Source organism: Antedon mediterranea, chromosome 7 (genome assembly GCF_964355755.1).
Source record: "Antedon mediterranea chromosome 7, ecAntMedi1.1, whole genome shotgun sequence".
Classification (NCBI taxonomy): Eukaryota; Metazoa; Echinodermata; class Crinoidea; order Comatulida; family Antedonidae; genus Antedon; species Antedon mediterranea.
In genome coordinates this window covers 30,215,921-30,231,222 of record NC_092676.1, presented here as the reverse complement: position 1 = coordinate 30,231,222, position 15,302 = coordinate 30,215,921, and the positions used below count along the sequence as shown (strand labels likewise).

The 15,302-nt window shown below is 30.2% G+C and overlaps 1 protein-coding gene across 6 annotated transcripts in view; it reads right to left on the bottom strand.

The window, feature by feature from the left end:
* The window catches only part of LOC140055214 (syntaxin-binding protein 5-like), a 37,109-nt gene extending 21,934 nt beyond the window's left edge, over positions 1 to 15,175 (bottom strand). For 4 of the 6 annotated variants that reach the window (XM_072100478.1, XM_072100477.1, XM_072100479.1 and 1 more), the window contains exons 1-5: positions 14,895 to 15,174; positions 13,049 to 13,146; positions 2,485 to 2,566; positions 1,938 to 2,038; positions 745 to 879 (exon numbers count right to left, since the gene is read on the bottom strand). In XM_072100478.1, coding sequence (XP_071956579.1) covers positions 745 to 879; positions 1,938 to 2,038; positions 2,485 to 2,566; positions 13,049 to 13,146; positions 14,895 to 15,017 — 539 coding nt within the window. In that variant the 5' untranslated portion in view covers positions 15,018 to 15,174. Of the gene's footprint in view, positions 1 to 744; positions 880 to 1,937; positions 2,039 to 2,484; positions 2,567 to 13,048; positions 13,147 to 14,894 lie in introns of all 6 variants that reach the window. The other 2 variants (XM_072100475.1, XM_072100476.1) reach the window with 1 other exon arrangement.
* Between the last annotated feature and the right edge of the window lie 127 nt (positions 15,176 to 15,302).

Here is a 15,302-nt window from a genome sequence, read left to right as displayed (position 1 = left end):
GGATTGCCTAGTGTACCATTAACATTGCATTACCATAACAAAAAAACTAAACCCTCTTTCCAGAATTGTAACATGAAATGTGCACACAAAACCAACCACATATTGCTGATAGTTTCATTGTTACCAAGATATAATCTTTTGCCCTTAACCGAATTACACTCAAGCATAGGGTATCAAGCAAGGTGCATAAAACCATAGAGATATTATAGTGAATAATATCTCTATGATAAAACAAATACTTATGCCAACACCATATAATTCAGAAAAATGTATAAAATTCAATATTTAATTTCTGTGAACTTACATCATTTGGAATATAAATTTTAACAACAGTCACAATGAAAGAAAAACATAATACTAAATTAAAAGAATTGTTTATTAAAAAAAATTAATAAAAATCAGGAAAATAGGACATAAAATTGTTAATTCAACCAAAATGTTTAAAATTAGACGGCACAAAAATTAGATCAATACAGAATTTGGCAATATCTATTTCATTTTGTTTCCTTTACAAAAAAGTGGAGGAATGAGAAGAGGGAGAAGTAAGATATGGGATGGAAGTATATACATTTTGCTTTTCTTTTGTGGAAAACAACCCAATTTTATTTATCAATGTATTGAATCATGTGTCATCTGTTTATTTTCTACTTAAAGCATCAACAATCGTTTGATATAGTTTTATAATTTTACCATTTTGTTTTGAGGTATGCAATTATATGAATCAAAAGTATACATATCACTTACAATTCTATGGCTTTATTCCAGTTGATAACATATCCTGATAGAGTGAATGACTCAATGTTAGCAATGTGAATGTTGCCTCTTTCTGTTCCAATATAAAACCATTTACTTTGAAATGGTATGTGGCAATATGTGATGCTGAAAAGAAATAAAAACAAATTGTTTTGTTATGTCCTTACTTATCCTCTTATGTTCAGTGACACTTAATAAGGCCATGTTGAAAAAAGCGTTTCTTTTCCAACAAATAGAACATAATTTCAATGTACAGCGCTTTTGATAATGGTTTCATTCTAAGAGCGCTATATCAAATTTGTAATGTAAGGTTGAAAAAACAAAATAAACACTTACATTTTTACAATATTTCTTAAAATTAAGTTTTGTCTACAATATCAAACTAGTTTGACAAAAAAGTGTGATGTGTCCAAATACGGTAGTGATATGACATCATCATGTCCATATACATGGGCACATTACATTTTTTGTCACATAAAGTGAAGTGAAGTAAAAAGGAGCTTAAGACTATGGGAACCTTTTCAAAATAATAATCTATAGAAAAATTAGAATTCAACCATCTTTAATACTGATTAAACCTGGAATGGATGCTTAATGACTAAATGCAGAGTGCCATTAAGAAACAATAACAAATAAACAATTATCTTTATACCAATATAGTTTACAATAATTGGCAAAAGGAAATCTAATTTTTATTCAGGTAAATTGATAATTTTGCTTGCAATTGTAAGTGGACTGTGCAATCAAAACATAATCATCATATTAGTTTCCCTGGAATAAATTGATTTTTGTATGGAAATGTTATAGGATACTATGGGTGGTTGTTATTGTAATATTAAGCTGACAATATACATGGTATAATAATATGAACAAAGTTGTCTTTGTGGAATTAAGTTGCCTCAATAGCCAAGTCTCTATTACTTTATAATAAAGATACAGACAGTCAATGTAAAGAAGACATGTTACGCACATTTGTGTTTAACAATAATAATATTTAGTTGTGATGTGTGGGTTTTTCTAAGATAGGTTAGGTATATTAGTGTAATGATAATTAATCATGGATACACTTCAGTTGGGGGTGGAAGTGGGCCGGGTACCAAGTTCAAACAAAGGCCACCAAATATCGTCATATAGTATACCTAATGTCAATACAATTGTTTGACATATATAAGCAGTATAATTACATTTCTTTATTGAATTTGAGAGAGTGTAATATAGCAGGCCTCTTCTGGCGCAAGTTCCACATGTTAAGACTGTTATCAGCACACACAGTAACAAGAGCACCCTGAAATGACAACATTCATCATGAATATAAATCTTTTTAAAAAATATCTAGATATTGTTATGCATTTACTGTATAATAATATATTCACTTTCTCCAAAGGTAAAAAATATAAAGCTCTGTCTGCACTATTTTGATGTGCACAAATATAGTAGTAATAACTAATATTTATTTATTTATTAACAATATTTAACCAGGGTGGCCCAATCAGTCAAAAAGACTGGTCTCCCTTGGGGCCCTGGGTACAATAGTACATATTAAACTAAAATATAAAAATAATAGTAACACATTAAATCTTAAACTACAGTAATATGCACAAATATGATAGTAATATGACATCATCATGTCCATATATGGGCACATCACATTTTATTTGTCATATAAAGTTTGAGAAAAGACAGAGCTTTGTAATCTTGGATTTATAAAGATGTTTAGATTACTAAACTTACCTCATTGATGAGGAACATAATTTGAATAATGGCCACATCACTATCATGTCTCTCGTGGCAATCTACACCTGGTTGTCCAAATCTATAAGTATCTTGTTAAAGGAAAGAACTATTCAATCTTTCATTCACACTATTGATTGGCACGCTTATTTTCTACATGCACACACAAAAAATGTTTTGGAATTAATTTATAAGTATTAACTTCAATTTATATTATATTAAAAACGGGCTTTAAAATATGTCGAAAAATGGTAAAAACCAGGTGTCTCAGGCCTCTGCGTTATCCCACTGTATCTAAGCTTTGAAAATAATAAACGAAACACATTAACATTAATGTGCTAATTATTATATAGTCACATCAGGAATGTAAAACACATGACTGTGACAGTTAGCATGACATACTAACATTATTTAAATACGATGATCACATTTAGTAAAAACATGTTGGTCTTTTTAAATCTCTGGTTACAGTCCGACATTTTGGTCTTTTTAAAGCTCTGGTCACAGTCCACCATCATTTTTTTTCTAATAAAGTTAAAATCCATTAGATGCACCTTAGATGATCTAATGGAGCGTACAAGACCTAGATTTACTAGTATTAGTCCAACTGCTGCTAACTGTACAGACACTACATTAAAGGCATAAAATTAGTATAGCTAAATCCATGGTTCAATGTACTATAGATTAAATACAATACCTTTGGGACACCCCCTAATAATGGGCCACAGTGCCAAAAACATTAACGTGGGTTCCAGCTGTAGTTTATTTTCAACGCTATAAATCTAATCACATTCACATTATAATAAGTTGATTATAATACTGTGTATAAAATTTGAATTCATTAGTTTTTCTTTCTAAATGTTACCGATTATAAAAGTGGTTTTAGCAGATTATTTTCACAAACAATGTACACAGTACATATAACATAGAGTTCAGGGTTAGGCTAAGTGATGGAATTATTAATTACGGTAAAATAAAAGTACAAGGAATTGTTACTGAATCGCCATATTATTTCAAAGGCCAGTTTAAAAACACAAATTGTATTCTGTATTTACTATACTATTTATCTAATATTCAATCCAAATAAATTTAATAATTTGTGGAATATTAAAGATATCCAAAGGCAATTTTTATTATCATTAAGGTATAACAAGCTAATGAGATTATACTAAGTACAACTAATTGAATTGAGTATTAGCATAATCATAGTAATAGGATGGCAAATCAATTAATTGCGCTATGCCAGTGTATCTACCATACTATCATTAATAATTAGTTGAAATATCAATTCATTAACATTCTATACATCATATGGAATACCAAATGAAATGAACAATTTATATGTCGATATCTTCATTCTAAATATTAAAAATGTGTTTTTCTTATTAGCTGTCCCACAAATGTGAATGTATTTTGAAAACTACCCAACAGATTATGGCTTAATCATACAAAATATATTGTTGGAACAATAACGGTTGGATTTTAATTATTGGGGTTTGAAATCATGTTCTTGAATCATGGAATGTATAAACACCAAATTAATATTTACTATAATAATGTCTTATTTTTAAATATTGAAAAGGGTAATAATAAATGATTAGTAGGTAGAATAACAAAGCAGACAACATCTTTAAGGAGATAATGTAGAGTATGACTTAATACACATAGTCAGCCATTTTCTATGCTTTAGTCTGCTGTGTATGAAGAAAGCATTAGCAGCAGTAAAGGGAGGATAGTGAATGTGTTCCGCTTCAACGCACAACCTCATCAACACAACTATACATAGCTTTGGTCGTCGTCGTTGTCGGGAGTAATAATCAAACAGCATAGATCTTTCATAGGCTTTTTGTTTCTGTGTAATATTGATACACAAGCATGCATAATATAACACTTTGTTTTTAACAAATAGAAAAATACAAAAACACACAAATATTCCAAAATAGTAATTAACAGTGACTGTATAGTAACAATAACTTATCAGTTTAAATGTTTTCATCACAGTTAATGATACACACATCAGTGCCATATGGTACGCAATTACATCAAATTTATAACGGTTTTAAGCAGATATCAAGCAGATAAATAATTTATTTAAATTATACAGATAAAAAAAAGTTTTAAATTGGATAAATATAACAAATAAAATACAAATAAAACTAATAATTGTTAATATGAAAATGATATCCTAATCAACCTTTTTGTATTATTTACCGTTTTTTTGTTTTTGTATTGTATTACTGTTTCTTATTGTTTATTCTTAATTGAATAAATGTTATTGAATTGAAATGAATTAAATAAATGAAAACCTAGAATCTGAGAGTGTCATTTCTGTAGGAGCTAAACACACAGTTATTGACCTACGTACACTGTGTGTGGGTGGTTTGATGTGAGTAGGTTTTGACTTTGCCTAATCACGCTCCACAAAAATTTACTGATATCTAAACTAAACATACTTTGAGCTTTATTTTTTTCGTTGTAATCTGATTCTAAATAAGGATACAGGTTTTAAAATTTACATTTTGTTTATTTATATCATTCTCAAAGATTTCCTCATCTTTATCATTTCAAATTTGTCAGTAAATTACGGGTGGTTTAGAATTTATTCTGTGTGTGATGTTTATATATACATATATAAGAATCCTAAACCTAGGTACGTGGTTAAAAAAAAGATACAAGATTAGGTAGCAATAGACACGATACCATAAGATGAAGGAAAAAGATTTATTGTTCATAATTCCAAAATGTTTATGAAAAATATGTACAACAGTATTACAGCTTTCTCTGTACAACTGTACAAAATAAAGATGCAAAAATTGCGGTTATGTTTCCAGCCATAAACAATCAATAGATATGTCTACGATATTTTACATTTTAAAGATCGATTGTCTCATGCAATAAAAAGATTGAATTTGATCAGCTCATTTTACAGGGAAAAAATGTAATTTAACAAGCAAAGGGATGGATAGCAAAATATATAATCGATAGAATTTAATGCAAGAATTAAAAGCTACAAATGTGTTTAAGGCCATGAAAGTGATAGTACCCTTATTTTTTACGCTCAGCTTTGATGCAATTTCCAACAGTAGTTATATAATTGTAAACAATCTTTTTAATACAACACGCCTTAACAAATTGAAAACATCTTTCCTTGCTTAATGCATGTTTTCAATATACATATACATTATTTATTGATTTTTGTTTAATATTCAGATTATGGCTAATGCTCGAGTTGAAATACCAATTAAGTTAAGAAATAAGTTTCAATATTAAGAATAAAGGCAATTACATGACGGGCTATTATCATGTAAGAAAACACAAGATGGGCTTATTATAGAGTATTTTAGAATTACAAACATCAATATAATCATAATGACATGTATAGTGAAAATAATGTATTGGTTTAAAATTTAAAAAAACACTTTTTATTTAAAATATTTTGTTTACATGATAGGATATTATTAGGAAATACAAGATGGGTTTATAGACTATTTTAAAATAATTTAAATCATAATGTATAATGTTCAATATTGTATATTTTGATACCACTTAAAAAAATTCATTTTCTTAGAAAAATGGACTGTATTTTTGTCATAATCTGCTTCAATTTAGTAAATATCATGTAATTATAAGTTATCATGTGTGTAAGTTGTAAAAGAATATGATAAGTACTGAACAAGAGATTATAAACACACATAATGTACACATTTGTACAATAATATTATAATACCATACATTTTGAAATTACATGTGAATTAAATACAAAACTACAAAAGAGAAGTGAATGCTCTCGTATTAAACACCTTAAGTCAAAAAATGTAATTATCACAATATTCAAATTACAATCAGTCTACTTAGAGAGGGTCAAGCGATCACTCTACTTAGAGAGGGTCAAGCGTTATTTTAAAGCTTATCGGAGTCAATGGCGACCAGCGAGTGTAGCGGGCGAATGCAATAGATGATTGCATGCTATACATTTTACTTGTTCTACTAATGATATTGCTAATACTAGGATATTGATCGACGGTAGAATAAGAGTTACTATTGAACCGAATCTGATAAATTATACTATACAGTTTAAAGTAGCATTTCATGCCAAATTTGTGTCTGGGTCAAATACATTACAATTTTGTGACATATATTTCAAACATTCATCCTAATATTTGTATTCATTATAATGTGACAGGCAAAAAAAAAAGTCATAAAATATTACCACTACTAGGATTTTTCAGCGACTACAGTAGTAGTTGTATAGTATACAGTATTGTAATTTTTGTATAACAATCTGAATTTGATGTCTTTTGGATGTGTTTTATATACTATTTTTCCCTTCTTATTTTAAGTGTTTTGTATTTGTTGTCTTGTTTTACCCTGCATATGCTTGGTTCTCCAAGCTATGACCTGGGATGTTTGTTACATTCTTATGCTTTTTTTTTTTAAATAAAGGAGGATTTTACAGTTTTACATTTTACACTAACATTTATTTAGGTTTATTATAGTTTTTTAGTTAATTACATTTTAAACTAAGACGGTAAGACCAGTATTTAAGTTCAAACATCTAGTTTTTTAGTTAATATGTTAATGAGGTTGGAATCAGCATCAAGAGAATGTTGTCCCTGACATCCGGTTTTCTTTAATTTTTTTTTTTATATTTCTAGGAAGTAGTAATAATAATAAGTTTCATTTTACGTGGAAGTTTGTGCTAAAAAATATAGTAGCAGTCGTAATCATATAGCAATCATTATAATGCATCATTATAATTGGCCTAGAATTACAATAATACTATAGGCCTACAAAATAAAAAATATGGTAGCTTTTAGTGGTATATGCTGTGTGACTAACGATCAAAAGGGAAGAAAAAAAAGTCAGTGACATTAAATTTAAAGAAGTTAATATGATTGGAAAAACAACATATTCACAAACAGGTTAACAACATGGCAGGATTGATGATAATATCAATAATAATTGTTGACAGGTTTAGTGGTTAGAAGAAGAGAAGAAGCCAAGCCCTTATACATGCAATCAATGTATGTGTACACACATCAAGTGTTTTGAATTGGGTTGACTGATAAATATATTAAGTCAATAACACAAGGTGTTTGCACATAAGGTTCAGTCACTGATCAAAATGATGTTATCTGTCGCTAGACCCACGGTAGACTGTGTATCTTTACGCAATACCTCGTAGTCTGGATCATTGCACAATATGTCATACATGTCCTAAATTTACTAAAAGTATTTATAAATTTATTTTAGGTGAACTCTACAAGATTGTAAGGTTTGAACCAACGTGTTCTTTGCTGAGACCAGCATCGAAATTGATAGTAAATAGTCTAAATAGCCAAGCACATGAAGATTTTTACTTCTATTGTGGAAAAAAGAAACCCATCTAAAATTTTGTTGATGAATAATATGGTATGAAAACATGTATAAAACTTTCTGCAAAAAATTACATTAAGAAATGAACAGAAAAATAAGACAGCCAAGAGGAAGACCAACATCCACATTGATCACAAAGTCAAAAAGGGAAATTGAAAATGTAACAGACCGTCCTTCCCATTACTGAAAGATACATACATTATGTACTCCACACCTTTAAAATTACAGTATATATTTTTGTATGATTTGTATGGATGTACTGTCCAAAAAAGGACATGATTGAATAAATCAAATGTTCACCCTAAAGTAATTTACTATTACACTATTAAAACCATGGCTTATACAATCACATTGGAAGTGGTTTACTATTATACTAAACCATGCCTTATACAATCACATTGGAAGTGGTGTACTATTATACTAAACCATGCCTTATACCATCACATTGGAAGTGGTTTACTATTATACTAAACCATGCCTTATACCATCACATTGGAAGTGGTGTACTATTATTCTAAACCATGCCTTATACCATCACATTGGAAGTGGTTTACTATTATACTAAACCATGCCTTATACCATCACATTGGAAGTGGTGTACTATTATACTAAACCATGCCTTATACCATCACATTGGAAGTGGTTTACTATTATACTAAACCATGCCTTATACCATCACATTGGAAGTGGTTTCTGCATCATGGATGTGAAAAGAAAAGTTTAAAACCATTATTTCATGTTGGTACCAGGGAACTGATTCATAGCTTGTATACAACTCCTCATTAAACATTCCTAACATTCAAATTATTTATACTGAATTAGCAAATGTTGAGTGAAAGGCCTCCTCTAAAATCTTACGAATTCTACAGCATTCCACATTATTATAAATAACCTCTTTTAAATGTTAAAAGTAAAATATTCCTTATACAGTAGTATATTTAAGCCTTGGCGAATAGCAACTGAATTTGAATAAAAAACATTAAAAAAATTAGGGTACAACCTGTATATTGTTGTTTGATGGGATGGTACAAATGTTTAACAATAATTAATGTCACTAAAATTAAAAACAAACATTTTCATTAAAAAAAAAAGAACTTCAAAAGCAAAAGAGTATATTTTATATTCCAAGGAAACCAGCTGATGAAATATGTGTATTAAATGTTATTTACAGTATATCAAAATAAATTTTAAAAACTGTACAAAATTATACAAGATATAAATTTAAACTGATATATACATGATAATGTCATATCCTAGCATAGTATAGACATTTACAGGGCAAACAATCACTAGTGTGTTTAGATGCGTGGGTTGATATCAATAAAATCAATAGAAAAACAAACTACTGAAGACAAACAGATGGTCCTTGACTAAAAACCCCTATCATATTACTACTAATGATACTAAGTATACAACCATTCTCCAAGTGCTTAATTTTGTTGTTTTTAAATTTAACTCCATGATTATGTTCTTTAATACAACCAGCCCACAAATACTTGGGAAGAGGGAGGAGTGGGTGGAGGAGTAAGGGGTGGAGGGAAAAGGGGAAAAGGGAGGAGTGGGTGGAGGAGTAAGGGGTGGAGGAAAAAGGGGAAGAGGGAGTAGTGGGTGGAGGAGTAAGATGTGGAGGAAAAAGGGAAGAGGGAGGAGCGGGTGGAGGAGTAAGGGGTGGAGGAAAAGGGGGAAGAGGGAGGAGTGGGTGGAGGAGGAAGGGGCGGAGGAGAAAGGGATAGAGGAGAAAGAGGTAGAGGAGGAAGGGGTAGAGGAGATAGAAGAGGAAGGGGTAGAGGAGATGGAGGAGGAAGGGATAGAGGAGGTGGAGGAGGAAGGGGTAGAGGAGGTGGAGGAAGAAGGGGTGGAGGAGGTAGGGGTAGAGGAGGAGGAAGGGGTAGAGGATGTGGAAGGGGTAGAGGAGGTGGAGAAGCAGAAGGAGGGGAGAGGAAGAAAACTTGTACACTCACTACTGTATATGTAGGGGTTGAGGTAGAAGGGGGTGGGTTGAGGAGGAGGAGGAGGAGTGGAGGAGGAGGAAAACATGTACACTACCTAAATGTACATGTAAATGTAAGTCATCAGTTTGGGGCATCATTAATCAGAGACAAAATTAATACAATAAGCATGGTAAAATATTAATAGTTTGTTTTTCTACTACATTGGCAACAATATTACAGTATGTTGTGCCTATACAAACACAGTATGTTTATGGCAATATCTGTAGGACTCTGTTCTCTTACAAACACAGTATGTTTATGGCAATATCTGTAGAACTCTGTTCTCTTACAAACACAGTATGTTTATGGCAATATCTGTAAGACTCTGTTCTCTTACAAACACAGTATGTGTATGGCAATATCTGTAGGACTCTGTTCTCTTACAAACACAGTATGTTTATGGCAATATCTGTAAGACTCTGTTCTCTTACAAACACAGTATGTGTATGGCAATATCTGTAGGACTCTGTTCTCTTACAAACACAGTATGTTTATGGCAATATCTGTAGGACTCTGTTAAACACAGTATGTTTATGGCAATATCTGTAGGACTCTGTTCTCTTACAAATACAGAATTGGCAACATTATTACAGTATGTTGTGCCTATACAAACACAGTATGTTTATGGCAATTTTTAGGACTTCTCTTACAAATACAGAATGTAAAACAGAAGATTTAAACGTAATTTGTACACTGATATTTGCGCAAGTCACACAAGATAATTAGTCACTACTATGCTAATACAATAACTATATCTCAATCAATTAATCAATGCTGCTACTAGTGCTTATGATAGTATCAATGCAAAAAACATTACTCTCAATCAAAGAAAAAGAACATATTGAAATTTGTCTTTACCAAGCCTTTAGATCAGAAAGCATTAGCTATTCAGAGACGAAAAACAGTGAAAACGCTAAGTTTTAGGGATCAACTTGGAAATTCTAATTACGATTCGTTGAATCATGAGGTGCTTTAAAGTAAAAGTATAAAGACATGCTAACACTAACAGCTTTAATGTGCTAAATTAAAATTTAAAAGAATATTCAACTGAATTGTATTTCAGGAATTAAATCATTGTTTGTTTTCTTATTGCTAATATTATGATATGTGATTCAACCTTAAATTAGTAATAGACAAAACTAAATAATATAATATAATGCCAGTCCTTGTGTAAAACCAAATTAAATTTATATTCTCCATTTTGGCAAGTGTTGTGGGGCATGATATACCAACAGAATGAGAGGCAACAGAACTATTTAAGGCCAGTAAAATATATTAATTATTGATTTTGAAATCAAGAACACATTCCATTCTTATAAATTCTGCTTAAAAATTTGACACAAACACTTTGCATATTATTAATAAAAGAGTATTGAATTTGTAATCCTTTGTGTGTTTGGTAATTTTTAAGTATTACCTGACGTACTTTAAACTGGATATTATTCAGATATTAATAAATGATATATTGTAGGAATTGTAAAGGGTAGTGGATATAATAAATGTATGTAGATTATAAGAACTAACAAGAGTCACATTTATTCAATGATATTTTAAATACTGTATCAACAGAATTTTATTATCGTCATGGCGGCAAAATGGTAAAAACTATTATTGTAATATTGTAGGAATTGGACAGGTTAGTTTATATTATAAAATGTATGTATGTAGATTATAATAAGAACTACATTTATTTAATGATATTTAAATAACTATCAACAGATTTATATAATCCATCGTCGTAACAAAATGGTAAGACTACTTGGTAATGTTACAGGAATGACTAAGTGGTCACGATTCACTAGCTGCAAACCAAAGCTTAAATAAAGACACAATTCTTGGCTGCTGCTACTACTGCACTACAGTACTTCAATGCTAAATAATTCACTAATTACAATGAATACTGTAATACTAGTAGCTGTATCAGAACGACGATGACAGTGCTTAGCAGCACTAAGCGCTTACTCACTACCTAGTCCGCATCTAATGGCTGCTGATGCTGTACGTTATAATGCAAATGTTATCAACCATGATTGTCCCATGTTATCTGGTTCTGTTTAATATTGGATTATTTGATAATTAGTCGTCGAAAGATTTGTCAACAAGTTAGATAACAAAATTAAAACATTCGCTGTAATGCTTTAAACATAAAGCCATGTGTAATAAATTATTACAATTTGGAATTTCTGTAAATCATTTACTATATTTGGCTTCTTATGGGTTTTTTAATATTTAATGTCAATCATTCCTTATAAACCATTTAATGTACATTTCATTGGGTATTTTTTGAATAGAAATAATTTACTTTACATTTTTCACATTTTGAATTTTGCTTTGTGTAAATAAATGAATATGAATAAAATTCAGTAATAAATAATAAAGTCCTTTTAAAAAAGATAAATTAAAATAAAAACAAAAATATTTCAACAATAAATAAACAGGTAATAATTTTCCTTTCTCTCATCAAACATGAAACATACATTAAATGATGAATAAGCCATTTCATAGTTGTAATATTTAAAGTCATTTACTTTTGGCAAACAAACAAATTAACCAAATTATTCCGCTTATAAAAACAATATTTACATTTACCCAGAAAGCCGCTGTCTTTGAGTCAATGTTTTTTTCTTAAATTATGGGATCCAAATGTTGCTCCTATCTCTAACGTACACAATGTTTTCAATCAATCAATCAATCAATCAATCAATTAATCAATCAAAGTAACATTTATTTCTCTTCTTGTCTTTCATAGAAAATAAAAAATAACAGTAAAAATGATTAAAATAAGAGGGGCAACATTCCTAAAAAGCGAAGCTTGTATAAGGCAGCCCATAACTGAAAAAAAAAAACAGGACAACACGGGAACCGGAAACAGGACAAAAACAGTAATGAAGACTTTTAGTTTCAGGGTACCGAAAAGACTAAATATCAAAATAGTCAGAAAAAAACTTTTTTAGTTTATAAAAGAAAAAAAAAACAGCTAACACAAAATAGTTAAAGACAGTGAAAAGAAGTACAACAACATTTGAAAGCATTTCTACCAAATGTACGAACACATACTTTATATTCCTTGATACCAAAGTGACTCTGTGAATGTGAACAGATCACCCTTTTGAATACCAAAATTATTAAAAATACTCACCATTACTGTAAATCATTCTCAGTTATTTAAAGACACTAAGTTTTTAAGTAAAGGATACATTCTTAGGGAACCATTTTTGGTTCCAATGGCCAGAATGTTCTGGACCGGATCATATGCCATCGCTGTTGGTTCAAACGGAAAGCCATGGCGAACAACCTGAAACATAACATACAATTGCTTTAGATCATATGCCATTGCTGTCAAACGGAAAGTCATGGCGAACAACCTGAAACATAACATACAATTACTTTAGGATTCCATCTTCTTGACACAGATTTCTATTCCATAAACTTGCTGTACTATGTGGTCCTATAGACAAACTACAACAATATAGTCATGGTGATCCATTCTGTAGTCACCACTTCTATGAAACAAAGTCCTTCAAATGTCTTGAGAAAAAATCCTGACATCTGACAGTATTTGAGGCCAAGACTTCAGTTTGTTAGTTAGTACAGTAGGATAAAGGCATATTTTGTTTGTAAAATATAATAACTAACAGTGTGACCAGCTGTAGAATTATCAATTTTAATAAGCATTCTCATAGTAATATGTAACAACATGTTTAAATTGCACTATGTGTACTATGGATTGATCAATATACTGCATGCCTAACAGCTAGCAGCATTAGCATTTATGTTTATTAAATTCTAGCCTATCTATTTATTTTGTTCTTGGTAATATAACATACCCAAGAATCTACATTTTAAATTAGTAAATTAAATTTAACTAGAAATATTATTAATAAATTATTATATATTAAATTTCATTTTGAAATTACTATAAATTAATAGTTGGTTAATGCATAAAGTCTGTTGAAAATAATTTCACAAAATGTTGGCGCTTGCTAAGATAGGCATACACAGTATGAATTAATCAAATAGAATAAGAATATTTTAAACATTGAGACTTTTATTAACATACTGTACAGTAACAAAATTGTTATCTAAAGCTGTATTCACATTGACGTTAAACATGAACAATGAATGTACTGTGTTTACAAATCCAGGCTCAGTGTGAATGTACAAAAACAGGTACCTTTAGATAATTATTTTAAAAAATAATAATTACTGTTGATATAATAAAAGTTAGTATCACAAAATATGAATCAAGGTCAGACACTTATTACACACAAATTATTTACATCCTCCCCTACACCCCTGATCCCTTTAAATACAACTAATTTAATTAATGTATGGTATCCCTAAGATGTGGTCTTCTTCTGAGAACTACTGTAAAATTAATGTTTATGTCAATGCACTGTTAATATTCAATATAGGAAATACACATTTATAAAACATTTTCAAAAAATAACAAATCATAAGACATGAATGATAAACAAATGAAAGAATGAGTATTAAAAGGTATTAATTACAAACAAGAATTGATAATTACAATACTTCACAAAATACGGTTAAAAATTGACAATTTCTGAAATTAAAATATTGTCATATTGATGTAGGCCTATATAGTACACACAGTAAAAAATTCATAAAATATCATAATAATTAATATAAAATATGACAATGTCCAATTGATAACCACACATTATTACCGTAAGGTGACATTTAATTTACAAATCTGATAATTAATGAAATGTCATTTTTTAAAATGAACTGTCTATATGTTGAAATTCATCTGTCAAAAAAGAAACATCAGATTGAATTGTCATTGAAGACATATTGACATGATGGACAGACTTGTATTAATAATAATATTATTATAGGTTAAATTAAACGAAAATATAACATATGTACACGACAATTAGTTTATCTAGGCTTAGCATATGTTTTTAACGTAAAACAGCTAGGCCTAGGCCCTAGTTACAACGAATAATAAGTAGTAATGTTATGCAATCCTACAGTCAACTAACGAAGGGGGAGGGGCAACCGTTAAGCCTAGCCTACCTTGCAGACTGTGAAATGGTTAGGGTGTAGCGATTCAGATATTTCTGTATCGAGTTTTGCCGAATTTGACGAAGTTCCTTGCGTCAATTCATTGATCTTCTTCTTTAAATATTTCGTCGTCATCGTGGTCCATTTGTCTGCTTTGCAAACTCGCCTAACAAGCTAAAATTTCGCATTCTATATCAGTCATATTGTAGAAAGAAACATCGTTAAAACCTGTAGTGTATTATTATGTGGCCATCCATTCAATGCTCAATGGCATTGTGGGCTTTAATCCCCGGATTCGTTCGTAGTCTCCATCCACCAGCTGACAAAATGAAAACCTCACACACCACTCTCTGTATATTATGTGCACATTTTTAATGGTCTATTTTATTCTTTTGCGTTTTCAAATTCCATTATTATAAA